The sequence below is a fragment of the Pelecanus crispus genome, chromosome 12 (assembly GCF_030463565.1).
Source record: "Pelecanus crispus isolate bPelCri1 chromosome 12, bPelCri1.pri, whole genome shotgun sequence".
NCBI classification, from domain to species: domain Eukaryota; kingdom Metazoa; phylum Chordata; class Aves; order Pelecaniformes; family Pelecanidae; genus Pelecanus; species Pelecanus crispus.
Window position 1 is genome coordinate 29,519,988 of NC_134654.1, and position 12,983 is coordinate 29,532,970.

Below are 12,983 nucleotides of genomic sequence, written 5' to 3' on the forward strand. Positions count from 1 at the left end.
GAGCCATATCTGGGACAAGGTTATTACCCTTCTCAGTCTTCTAATTTGTCACTCATTACACCCATAGCTATAACACTATTCAGCATAACAGATCTTTTATTACTAGCTTACTGAGGCACTAATATCGCTTCCTCTCACAGAACATTTGAGTGTTTAAGATTATACCAAGCACCATATCCCCTCCCACCACTTTAATGCAGCTCCCCTTTGCAAGCAGGCGAGCTTTAACTCAGCTTCACCGTTTGTTCAAACTGGAACTTCACAGGTCCCAGTCACAACTCCAGCATGCACAGTATCATTTCCTTGCTCACCAGAGGCCCCGAAATGGTGACAGTATCTTCACAGTTGTGACAGGCTGGTACCACCTTTGGAGGACAGCATTGTTTACATTCCTCCCATGTCAGACCTGTAAAAGGAAGACCTCAGGACAACACAAGTGTTTCTAGCAGTGAGCCTCATAAGGGGAGGCAATCTTGACTGCACAAGCACTGTGCTTAATTCAGCATTTTGCAAAACTGGGAAGGATTCTTAAGAGAAAGACAGACATCCCTCCTTTCCCCAAAAGTGATTCTGCAAAAGCTAAGGATACTTATCTCAGGGCTTTAACATGACATTTATCACTGTGATATTGAGCACAAGAACAGAGGACTGAATCTTTGTACCATCCCATTAAGGGATAGGGTGGGGAGGAACCCACACACTTTCAAAGAAGCTGCAGAATTGGTTGTTTTGTCTGATCTTGCCCATAGCAATCCAAGCTAGAACAGGAGAGATAACATGTGAGCTTGACTCACAGAAACAGAGCGCGCCACAAAATATCCATAGAAATCAACAGCTCTAGTGGCTTAAACTAGCTTAACACGTGCAGCAACTGGTCATATATTACATGGATAGAAGTTGAAGGAAGAACTTGAACTCAGCATCGTATTATGAAAAACATATTATACGCAGCACTCCAAGATAAGTTCTGTGATAAGTGTCATGTATTTAGTATCAAGGAAAAGAAAGCTAAATTAGTTAGGCAGTCCTTTGCAGCATTAGTTAAAGTAAGAAGACTAGGACTATAACAAGTGATCTAGTCATCAAACATACTGCATTAGACCTACAACAGCTTTTCTCTTAAGTGCTTCAGTTTTTAATTGACCGCTGCATCCAACAATAAGAAACAAAACAACAATGCTCCCAGTAACAATTTTACTTCTAAACATTAAGTCACCATGAAGCCACACCATGAAGACAAACTGCTGGGTCCAAAGCTCAAAGTTTCACCCAATAGCGGACAAAACTATATGACTTATAGAAACACTGAGCAAAGCTTGTTCGAGAAAGCTTCTTCCTAAGTGCTATCAGGTGTAAGTAAGTTCTAATGGCATGAAGTTCCACTAGCCAGTTGCCCACTACGTAACAGTGGCTTACTGGTTTCACGTCTCATTACTCTTGCAGACAATCAGAAGTATCTCCCTTTATTTTTTTCCAGTAATTTAAATATATATGTGTGTGTATACACGCACCCCCCTAGCTAGCTACCTCTGTATCAAGAGAGAAAAATCCCAGTGCCTTAGATTTTCACCTCTCTTTTCAAGGAGGTTATTTATCAGGCCCCTGTCATTGGTCACCTGTCAATAAATCTATTTCCACTTAGTTTCGGTTGGATTACCAAAATTCTGCTGTGCTCCAGGTCAGAGAGTACTACCATTATATCAACTTCAATATTTAATAACCTGTTCTACATTGCAAGGGGAAAAAAATGAAAAAAGAGGCAACAGTAGCCAAAATTTTACAGACATGATCGTCTCCACCAATGCATTTCAGAGCCCAATTTTCTCCCAATGCCATACAACGGAGATCAAATGTACTTTCCTGTGTCGCTCTTCTGGTAAGGGTATACCTACCAACAGCAGCCATTGCTCCTGGGGGCAATGAGGCATCTTTAACGCATCGTCCTCGCCAATAAGCAGAAAGAATGGCTTCTTCATGACTTAAGGAGTTATCTGCATAGCCACAAGCTAGTTCTCCCACCGAGTGGCCCAAAATCCCATCAGGCTGCAGACCTGCAGCCTTCAGCATATCAATCTGGGCAATCTGCAAGGAAAAGGAGGATTAGTGATTCCATGCCAGAGTAAGAAGGTGTCAGGACTCAAAGGCACACAGCAGTAGCGAGTACATTACAAAATGACTTTCTGGTACAGACGTTCTTCTTGGCCTCACTGCTTCCCCCCCTACTCTCTCCCCCCCCCCCCCGCAACTGCAGCTCCAGCCTCAAAACAATCCCAAGAATCATTATGTGATTCCAGTATTGTTTGGGCCTCTCCACTACCCAGCTTTCCACTAAAAAGCTATTTCCAGCAGCAGGAGGTTGCCAAGAGCATGTCTGTACAAAGTAAGAGGCAATACCCGCTTTCCAGATCACTTTAAAAGTTCTGCCTCTAGTTTGTTAAGAAACAATGAATCCCACACTGACACCCAGAATTAAAAGAGACTTCATTTAGCATCACTTAGTGCATTTGCAGAACAAATTTTAGAAGGCATTCTATGGAACCTTGTTCCTTGGCACAAACATTTACATAGAACTTAAAGACATTCCTTAGTCTCTTAAAAGGAGAAACTGCCCCACATACACACACAAATCAGTTTAGATGAGTACTTGTCCAAGTGGCAGAGCCCAAAGCTGATAAGGGTGCAACTCACTCCCTCCTATCAGAGAGATATTTTTAACAGTTATTTGCTGATCACACAAAACAAGCTTCCATTAATTGGTATAAAGTGTTACCAGAAAAACAGACACACTAGCAGAGCACACTTATGTGGACTGAGTCCATGACCCGCTCCAGCAGTCATTTGAGTCTCACCTGAATAGCAGCGAGTCCAACAAATGCATGGACAATGTCATCAAAAGTGTCCTCATCTGCTTGCAGAAGCAGGTCCGAGACCTTCAGGCCTGTGTCCTTCAAAGCCTTGTCTGAGCGCAATATAGACTGGCGAAACAAATCCAACTTCATAAGGCTCAGGCCCATACCTTTCCACTGTGCTCCCATGCCTGCAGGACAGGCAAGGAGAAAGTGAGCTTTAGTAACACTCCATAAAAGGAGTAGACATCAAACACTTGCTCTGGCAACGAAAGAATTCTGTGTAAGAGCAAAATGTACATTTCTAATACCCTCTGATTTAGGCACTGCTTTTTATTTTCCTGGACTTTGCTACCATCAGAAGATAGCGAAGATCGAAGGACTAGAAAAAACACAGCAAATGTGAGTCTCCTAGACATATCACAGGGCTGCAACATATTTCCTCATGCTAGAGTGGAAAACAATGTTAGAGCACGGAATCCAATTGCTCAAGCCCCAGATCTACAGAGGAATGCAAAAGCCTGGACACACTGCTGCACACCTACCTGAGCAGATGTACCAGAGCGGTCTACCAGATGCTTTAACTTTCTGAACCTCTTTTATGTCACTCTCGGTGCCAACTAGTGTGTAGCCCCTGTAGGGCAAGGAGGATACAGGAATTGTAGAGATATCACTGAGCAGGCTTAGAAATGGGATGTGTCCTTCATGTTTTCTGCTCTCCTGAATTAGTATTTCCACAGCTTCCTGGGTTCTGCCACAAACTTGAACCAGTCTTGGCATGTTACAAGTCTCCAGAGGCTGGCATTTGTTCTTATTTGGCCTCAGAATGACATGAGCATTAACACCTCCAAAGCCAAAAGAGTTGATACCAACAAGGCCACCTTTCACTGGTGTTGGTTTACAAACTACCTCCAAAGAGCCATCTTGTAAGGCAGGAATATCTGGATGTGGGGTATTGAAATGAAGATTTGGAGCCCACAGCCCATGTTCCAGAGAGAGAATGACCTGGAAGAAAAAACAGAGTGTTCTGTGCTCCACATTTCTTGTAACAAACATGCTTTTGTTGTTATTGTTTTACTATAAATAACCATGTAGCATACACTAAAGCAGCTCTCTCTATGTTTGGATACACGGACACTTTGGAGAATAGCATTATTGATGTTACTGAGGCAGTACCTACTTCACCTAGGCAAATTTTAAGTCCATGCAGGAAGTCAGCAGTGAAGGTGAGGGCAGTAGTTTTAAGTTTAGCTTCCAGACTCTTTCTAACTGGAAGGAAAGCCACGCAGTCTTCCTGGAAAAGCAGCCTGGCTACTAAGAATACCACATCTTCCTTCTCTCCTTTTAGATCCTGTCCCTTCATCACACTCCGTTTCATCTCTCCCCAGTCACACACAGCCAACACACGCTCTTCCTTATCACAATGAATGCTTCCATTTCTGCCTTTGCTGCAAAACAGCCAAGCTGAAGCACTGGTAAAGGAGTTTGCTTGCTGCTTCGCACCCATTTGTTGCCTTCCTGACCCAAAAAAGAAGGAACACCAGACTGCTCAGAACTGGCAGAGCCAAAGTAAAGTACAGAAACAGCGTGAGAGAATAGCTGTGCCAAAAAAAAACCCACACAACCCCAAAAAAACCCAAGAGCTCCCTTTTCTCAGCAGCATCTCTACAAACAGCCCATGACACCAAGCCCATACTCCCCTGTGGCACAAGTCCAGCAAATCACAGACTACAAGGTCAACTGCAAACACTCAGTGCTCTGTATGTTTGGCAGTTCCTTCGTCACCCCAAAATGGTCAGAGGAACAGGTATCGGTTTGGGAACTGTTCTTCCAAGTTGACTATCAGACATGTCAGCCTACCTGGGAGAACGACCAGCACAAATGCATGAATGACTTCAACTCCGGTCAGCATGTTTAAAGTTGCAGTGACCCAAGTGTTTTCATGAATGCTGTCCTACACCTACAATACTATGCACTATGAACTTGCTGTTGCTTTACACAGCATACATATTTGTACTTTTAAGTCTGACATGGTTTCTACCCAGGTTTGAGAGCGCAGTACAGTGAGCGTACACCAGAGCCACCACGAAGCTTTGTCTTTGCTATACAGCAAGTAATTAGACAGGCTGAGTAGTTCAAAGGTGCAGGTGAGTTTTCCCTTTCTCACCAAAATTTAACTAAAGTGGCCTTGGCAAGCCCTAGTTTCTTTCCTGCCTATCTACATAATTAATGGATTCTCTTCAAATCTGAAATCAGATACTTTCAAGATCTATTTTCCTGACATCTCACATATAAGAGCATTTTATGGAATTCCAAAAGAAAACATTCACAGAAAATGCAGACTGCCCGAGACAGTTACTGTCTAAGAGACAGTGGCCTTCGTGTAGTTTCTGGCTTGGTCTCAAGGACTCCTGATCTGCCATTCTGATTAACTTCCAAATCTTAAAACACCAAGTGCTGCCCAACTTTCAAAGAATCAAGAACAGAGACAGAGCTTCCAAAGCCCTTCCAAAGCTTCAGGTGCTTTCAAGATGCCAGATCTGGAAGCGAGACCTAACACAACTTAATAAAACTATAGCAAAAAGATATTCTAGCAGGCATGATGGGTGCCATGGGCTTTTGCCTACAGCTGTAAGTTCTGATACAAAGTTAAGTGAGAAAACTGATGGGAAGAAGAAACAACAACAAAAAAACAACAACAACAACAACAAAAAAAAAAGTGAGAGAACATGGTGTCAGACAAGTCTTCAAAAAGAAATTGTGGTCCTTGTCTTTGCAGTTCTGCATCCTCTAAGAAACACAGACAGGGAAACAGTACCTCAAAGTTATGATCCTGTCCTGACAGATCACAGCAGAACTGTTTATAACTTACAACACAGTATGGATGGAGAGGTTTATTTTAGGACTCAGTTATCATTCCTTCTATGAAGGTGTCAGTCTGAGGGATACAGGTGCTAAAAAAAGGAAACTTTTCTCTACAGAGAAACAGACACTGCTGTCTCCACGATTTATTTGCAGATGACGCTATTCACAGCAAGTTGTATGTATTCAGGTCACAATAATGACTTGAAAGAGCCTAAAATTCTAGCAGTGACAGTGTACGTGACTTCAATTTGTGTGGCTCTAAGGCTGTCAGTAATAGGCTTACAGCCAAGTGTGAACATTAGCTAGCTCTCTGCTAAGCAGTTTAGCAGCCAGAGCCAACAGATGATTGTCTGCCTATAGCAGTAGTTAGTAGGCTGGTTGCTGAGACAACCAGTTATTCAAGCTGGTAGCCTCATCCCAAAGAACTCACCTGGCTTCTTGCCAACACAAGAGAGAAGAGGAAGAGATGAGACATCCCTGACAAATAGCCAGAAGGATCAGCTACTCTTCTGGCACCAAAAGCCCACACTGCCTCTTATCTTTGGTCATTGCCAACTACTCCAAACATTTAAATCCCTCTATTTGTATGCCCCCCCCAAACCCAAATGACTTACAGCAGAGTTCCATTGAAAGGTCCAGTGTAAGGATAATCAATAAAGTGATCCCAAAGCCCTTATTCTGAGCAGATTCATGCTTCTGTAGAATTCAGCAGGAAGGGAAATCTATAGTGTGTGTGTGTGTGCACATCTGTGTGCACACAGTGGAGGGCCACCTGGGCATTTGTCTCCAGCTTGCAGAATACCCACCTGAGCTTTTAAAAGTATTTGCAGGTGAAGCAAGAAGTAGATAATTAGCAAGAATCACCCAAGTTCTTCTGATTACCCCTGAACATCTTATCCTGGATCAGTGCAAATTTTCCCTTAAAACAAACATTACACCCCCCCACACACCCCCCCCCACCCCCGGGGTGTGTGTGTGGGGGGGGCTGGGGTGGGGGTGTCATGTCCCCATGTCCCATTTTCCTTCTCACGCCACCTGTTACCTTGGCTAATGCAGCAAGCCCAGAGGCAGGCTCTGGATGACCCATGTTTGACTTGGTTGCTCCAATCAACAGTGGCGCTCTCTCACACTGACAGAAGACATTTACAATGCCTTTTACTTCCTGTGGATCTCCAGCCTAGTAGGAAGAGAATCAGAATGGCTGTTAGCTAGCATTTCCAAAACACACCACAGAAGAGAAATCTGAAAGATTAAGATGTTTGGGCAAAATCCAAAAGTGGTGAAGCAGTACATATTCTAGTAACTCATGGAAGGGCGAAATATAGTTCATTTTAGAAAAATAAAGAGTAATTCGATGGAAAATTGGGGCAAGTGATGCAAGGGAAGAAAGTAAGGGACAAGAAAAACACTCTAAACCCAGAGGGGGCCATGCTGACCTGGGTGCCTGTCCCATGAGCTTCAATATACTCCACTTCTTCAGGTTTGATACCGCTTTCTCTGTACAAAGAGCTGACCAACTGCTGCTGCATCTCTCCAGATGGGAATGTCACACCTAGGACCAAAATTGCCATCAATTCCTCTCTCCTATCAGATGCTTCCTGTTCTGATTTTAGCACCATTTCAACTGCTTGGGGCTACCAGGTCAAAAAAAACCCAGAGAGACTTTTTCAGGATATATACCAATGTTCTTGGCACCAAACACAGTAAGCCTCTCGGGCTCTTTGGAAGAAGAGAAGAACAACCAGAAACGGATCTAAAGCAATGAGTTAGACTACTGTGGGAAGATACTGGTTAACAGAATATTGGGAGATGTCTAGATCATGCAGAACATGCGAAACTTGGCGTCCCCATAACTGGAAAGGGTGAGAAATGGGACAGCAGTAGAGAAAGAGCCTTATAGTCATAACACCACCCACATTTCTACCATCAGTGCCAGAAGTTACTGCAGAGATGACCTGAGGAAGGCTAAACTAGCAACAGGACATTCCTGTTACTTTGTACAGTAGAAACCACCATTCATCTCCTTCAATTTCTTTACAAAATAGGGTCCTGAACTTTGCATTACCAAAGAAGAAAAAACCAAACAATAAACCTTCACACATGGAAAGAAGAACCCCACGAGAGCCTGTTTTTGATGACAAAGACTCCAGACTGAACAGTTCTGTAGCTATCTCACTTTTCAGAGGCTCAAGGCCTACCTTGCTCCTTGAAGCCATCAGCGTTAATTCCAGCATTGACTATTGTGGCATAGATCCGCTTAGCCATAGATCTCTTGGTCAAAAGAACGACAACAGCGGCTTCAGAGCGACAATATCCATCTCCTGAGAGCAGAGAGAGAAAACAAGTCACTAATTCTGCTCTGCTTTGAATAAAGTTGCAAAACACCATGCAATAAGGTCACCTCATTCCTGAGCTACCACTTACAACAGACCGCTTTAAGAGTATGACATATCCACTTCTCTAAAAAAAATTTCGTGTCCTAGAAAGGCTCATTGCTCGTCACAAATGATGATAGAAAGTTTCCATCAAGAGACAGCTAGTTCCTCTCCTCAGTGGCTGAGGAATGAACCACACAGTTTCTTCCCCACAGTTAGTTTTCCAGATTCCATGGAGCATGCAACTCAGATCAGGTCCAGGGTACATCTCAAACAGTGCACCTAGGAACAACTACGAGGCCAGCGCTTTGCTGTATTATAAGAGTATCTGGTCACAGACTCCACAATAAGTTCCTCTCATACAACATGACAACCTTTTGTACTAATGCCTTACCTGAAGCATCAAAAGTCTTGCAGGCACCATCAGAACTAAGCAAACCCAGTTTCAAGAACTGCAGAGAAGTGTTGGGCTTCAGCAAAATGCTAACCCCTCCTACTAGGGCTGCACTGCACTGCCCGTGACAAATTGCCTTATAAGCATTTTCCAGAGCGACAAGACTAGAGGAGCAGGCTGTGTCGACAGCAATGCTTGGTCCTTAGGGAACAGAAAGGGAAAACAAGAGAGCTGTTTTTTACTGTTTATTTCCTAGAGTTGCTCTGCAAAGACTACAGGATGGGATCACAGAAGAGAGATATTCAAAAAATGTTACATAAGAGTTGATTCAGAACATAACATGTAATCGGGATACAACGGGAGACAAGAATCACCAAATCTGCCTGCTTACCAGGTAACAAGGGATGAGAAATGTGGAAAAAGAATTGCAAACAGTTTGCCTTTAAGGGTATTTTTTAAAATTCCACCTCTGTCTCCATCAAAAAGAGATACTGTAGTTTCACAGGCACATCTCATCTATTTCCCCGTTCTCACCAATAAAAATCCCTCCCCCTTCCTGGTGCTACCCTTGCCATTATCTCTGTTCTCTGTTGCTCTTCAGAGCAATTCCTATTCCTTCACTCTTACCTTCAGTGCCACACACAATTCAAGTCATGTCTATGCCTTCAACTACATCATTGTGGTGGCTCTCCCACTTCTTCCACTTTATTCAAAAAGAGCCAACTGTTCCAGCCAGTTTGTCTCTGGGCTAGCCGACTTCTACATTGCTTGATAGGAAATAGCAGTCTAGAGGCAGGAAAGGGCCTAGCCCTTTTCATGAAGGCCTCCTGACATCATCATCTTTCAGATGAATGCCAGCTATGCCCAGCAGCAGCAACTGAGTTACAAAGCCTTACAATGAGTCTTATCACACAGTTACAACACATTTTCTGCTTCTCACGTGCCTCCTTATAATAGCTGCATGCTACTTTCCCATCCCAAAAGGGGCCTACACCGTCAACTCCATCCCACTCCTCTACAGAAACTGTGGTACAGTCGTGCTCAAATTGCAACTGCTGATCAGCATCGACAGGTTTGGGGGCACTTACCTTTTAAGTCATAGAAGAAGGAAAGCCTGTTGGCAAGCATACCACGCTGGCAGCCCACAATACTGTATCCCACAAGCTGTTCTGGATCTCGGCTAAGGGCTTCAGCAGCTTCCGACCCACTGGCACCAACCCATACACCTGTGTCTGTGCCACGGAGGGTGGCCGGATTAATACCTATGAGGATATTGGAAGGTAGGTTACAGCAGACAAACTCACGATGAGGGGGAAACTGGGGAGGTATCAGGTACGCTGGCACCAGTTCGTGAAATACTACTTACTGTCCCTTTCTGGCAGGCCTGCAGCATTGTTCCCTTACATATAGTTAGTTACCTTTTATCTGTTTCAGTTGCAGACCTTGCAAGTCTTACTGCAGAGTCCACCAGAACTTTGGTATTGGCTTTTGGCCAGAGCATACTGCGCCTGGAGACAGCTTTTCAGCTTGTGTAAAAAAGCTTAGGGACTACGAAAGACAGAAATGCTGATCACATAAGGTAACAGCTGACTTCCAGTGCAGAGAAAAGGAGAAGACCAAAGAGGAGAAAAATCACAGCACTCGGAATGTCATGTGAGCACATGAATATCTATCTCTAGCCATACACAAAGCCCAAATCTGGAGTACAAGACAGAAAGGAAAATTCTTAAGCACAAAAGCCAACAATCAGAACAAGAAACAACTCTGCTCTAAAAAAAACGCATAGCAAGCTCAACTTGCAGCAATCTCTGCTGTTTCTTCTCTGTGCTTCAAGAGTCCTGGAGACAAGCAGAATATTCAAGCCTTCAGACTGAGGCTCAGCAGCAGAGGAGCAAGGTTAGTAAGTCAGTACTAGTGAGGTGGTTACAACTTTTTCCCGTGTGCTTCTTGTGTTCAGACATGAAACTGATTAACATGAAGAATAAACTTTCTGGCTCTGTGGACAAGTAACTCAAAAGCTCAAGACACTGGCAGTGACGGAGGAAAGAGGCTCCTATTTCTGAAAGCGCACTTCCTGGGCAAACCTTCTACAGAAGCAGATCAAATGCCACAAGTTTTCCACGAAACTGGCCAACAGACAGGAATACATCACGTGATCTGCCATTCTTTTAGACCATGGATGAGAATTCTAATCAAGTCATCTTCCTTTTGCACTACAAATATGCCTTTAACAAACGATCTATTATGGAATACTAGCATAGAGCAGAACATACAAAAACTCTAGAACTGTTGACTGTTTAAGTGTTTCTGTCGTACTGGTTGTACCATATGAGGCAGGTAGAGTTTTGCTGGCAGTCAGCGTGGATTTCCAGAGAAAACAGCTTTGTTCTAACCCTTGTACCAGTCCTTTGGTCTCCTCTCTACTGTGATAGCTTTCTTTTGTTAGAGATCTCATCACACAGGTGCATGTCTGCACCTGCTGCACAGAGACAATACAGCACAATTCTCCCTCTTCAGTCATTCAGCTGCTTACCTCCATCCAAAATAGCTTCATAAGAAACTTCCATCAGCAAGCGAAGTTGAGGATCCATTGTATGAGCTTGTTTGGGGTGAACCCCAAAAAAGGATGCATCAAATTTGCTTATGTCCTTGAGCTTTCCATTTCTCTTGGGCAGTCCATACATTCCTGTGAAGAAAAACTCAACACTGAGTCACAGAATACATCAGTTTTAAAGCAGTTACCGGCTGAGACGCAGTACAGAATGACCACAGCCAATTCTTGAATACACATGAAACCTCACTTCCCTGTTGCAGTACTCGGAGTGCGGCATTAACATCTACCTACCCACCTCTCTGAATCTCCTTTGGAAACGAGAACGCTGCATTAACAAAAACAATTGTCATTTTTAAGATACGGCAGCAGAAGACATCTATCTAGTTTAAGCATTTTTGCTTTGTCAAGTTGCACCAAGCACATAAACTGAGTCCAAATCAGTGGTTCCAGTCAGTCACCAGGTAGAAGGAAAACAAAAGCTACTTTTCAATTCTGCAAATCACTAGCTTGAACTGGACAGACATGTACCAAACACTTCACAAAGACTATCAGGCAGAAAAGAACACTGTAAAAAGCCATAAATCACAGGACTGGGGTCCCTGTACTGCTTCTGAACCCAGAAAAATGACACGGCCAACTTACTGCCACAGCTATCGACAGCAGGTACAGGATTCACGTTGCCCAGCTGCTCTGTCAGAGTGTTCTTTTATTTGGAAGTACGCTACATATTTATAAGCTACTACTGCATGGGACATGACATTATAAAATGGATTGCATGAGACCTTCATGAAGGCGTTCTGTTCCTGAATTTCTTGATGATCTATCAGAAGCGAATTCAGAAGCTCTGGCAGGGTTTTGCATCTGATACATTCTTTCCTTCCATGGGACACTTCCTCTAGAACTCAGCGCTCTAAAAAGAGAGACAATAAGCACTCACCTGGTTTCCACCTCCTATCATCCTCCGTGACCATATCAACTCCATTAATCAGGTTCTCCCAAAACTCTTCCAAGTTGTCTGATTCTGGTAGCTTTCCTGCTATGCCTGCAATCACCACGTCCTCCATCTCTTAACTTCTCCCTGTTGCTGAGATCCAGAAAGCAGTAAGACTAGTAAGATTTCACACAGAGAAGGAGCGTATATGTGTCTCTTGTCTTCCTGACATGTTGTGACAAACAAGCATATTTGCAGGAGAAACACCCACACAGGAACAGCCCATGGAGTCTCTACTACAAAAAGACATCCCAACTAATCAAACGGACCGTAAGATCCATGAGGACGATGAGAATGAGAAAACTGATCCTGAAGGAGCGTCAGGCTCCAAGAACCACCAGTTTCTACATGACAACTAGAAAATGAACAGGTCTAGTAGCTCTACCAAATACAGAGCCTCTGTGAAGTCAGCAGAGAAGAAAGATTAACATGCCAGAGCAGAGGTGGGTGGAGAAATTATGAAATACATATAGTAAAATACATAATTACAAGGCAAACCTAGCAAGTAGCAAAACAAGTTCTACAATAATTACAAAGTTAAATGCTAACTTAAGAATCAATAATCAGAAAGTCTGTTGGGGGGTGCAGACACCAAAACCCCACAAACACAAAACCAAACAAATAAACACAGAGACACACGCACACAAAAAACAAACAAACAAAAAAAAAAATCCCCAACACACACACACACACAGAGGAGAAAGCCTACAAAAAAGCACAAAGATTCCAATACAACTTAGCATCATCCTAAATACCCAAAACAAGAAGTAAGTTTTACATATGAAGTGTTTCCCAGCTGGACCCTGCACTGCCACACATTTAGAGGACTAAGAATGGGGAACTAAGTACATGTGACAGAGAGTGGTGCTTTAACATAAGAGTTGGCAGAACAGATCTGCATTCCAGACGGGATGAAAAACCCTAGCTGTTGTCCCAAGAAATTTGCATTCTAAGACCC

General features: G+C 43.4%; 1 protein-coding gene across 1 annotated transcript in view; it reads right to left on the bottom strand.

The window, feature by feature from the left end:
- Positions 1 to 12,098, bottom strand: part of FASN (fatty acid synthase) — a 35,514-nt gene extending 23,416 nt beyond the window's left edge. The window contains 11 exon segments of the mRNA XM_075720172.1: positions 312 to 406; positions 1,893 to 2,082; positions 2,850 to 3,037; positions 3,392 to 3,851; positions 6,754 to 6,888; positions 7,148 to 7,263; positions 7,910 to 8,032; positions 8,481 to 8,681; positions 9,569 to 9,742; positions 11,014 to 11,166; positions 11,972 to 12,098. Of these exon segments, the coding sequence (XP_075576287.1) occupies positions 312 to 406; positions 1,893 to 2,082; positions 2,850 to 3,037; positions 3,392 to 3,851; positions 6,754 to 6,888; positions 7,148 to 7,263; positions 7,910 to 8,032; positions 8,481 to 8,681; positions 9,569 to 9,742; positions 11,014 to 11,166; positions 11,972 to 12,098 (1,962 nt within the window).
- Positions 12,099 to 12,983: the final 885 nt, after the last annotated feature.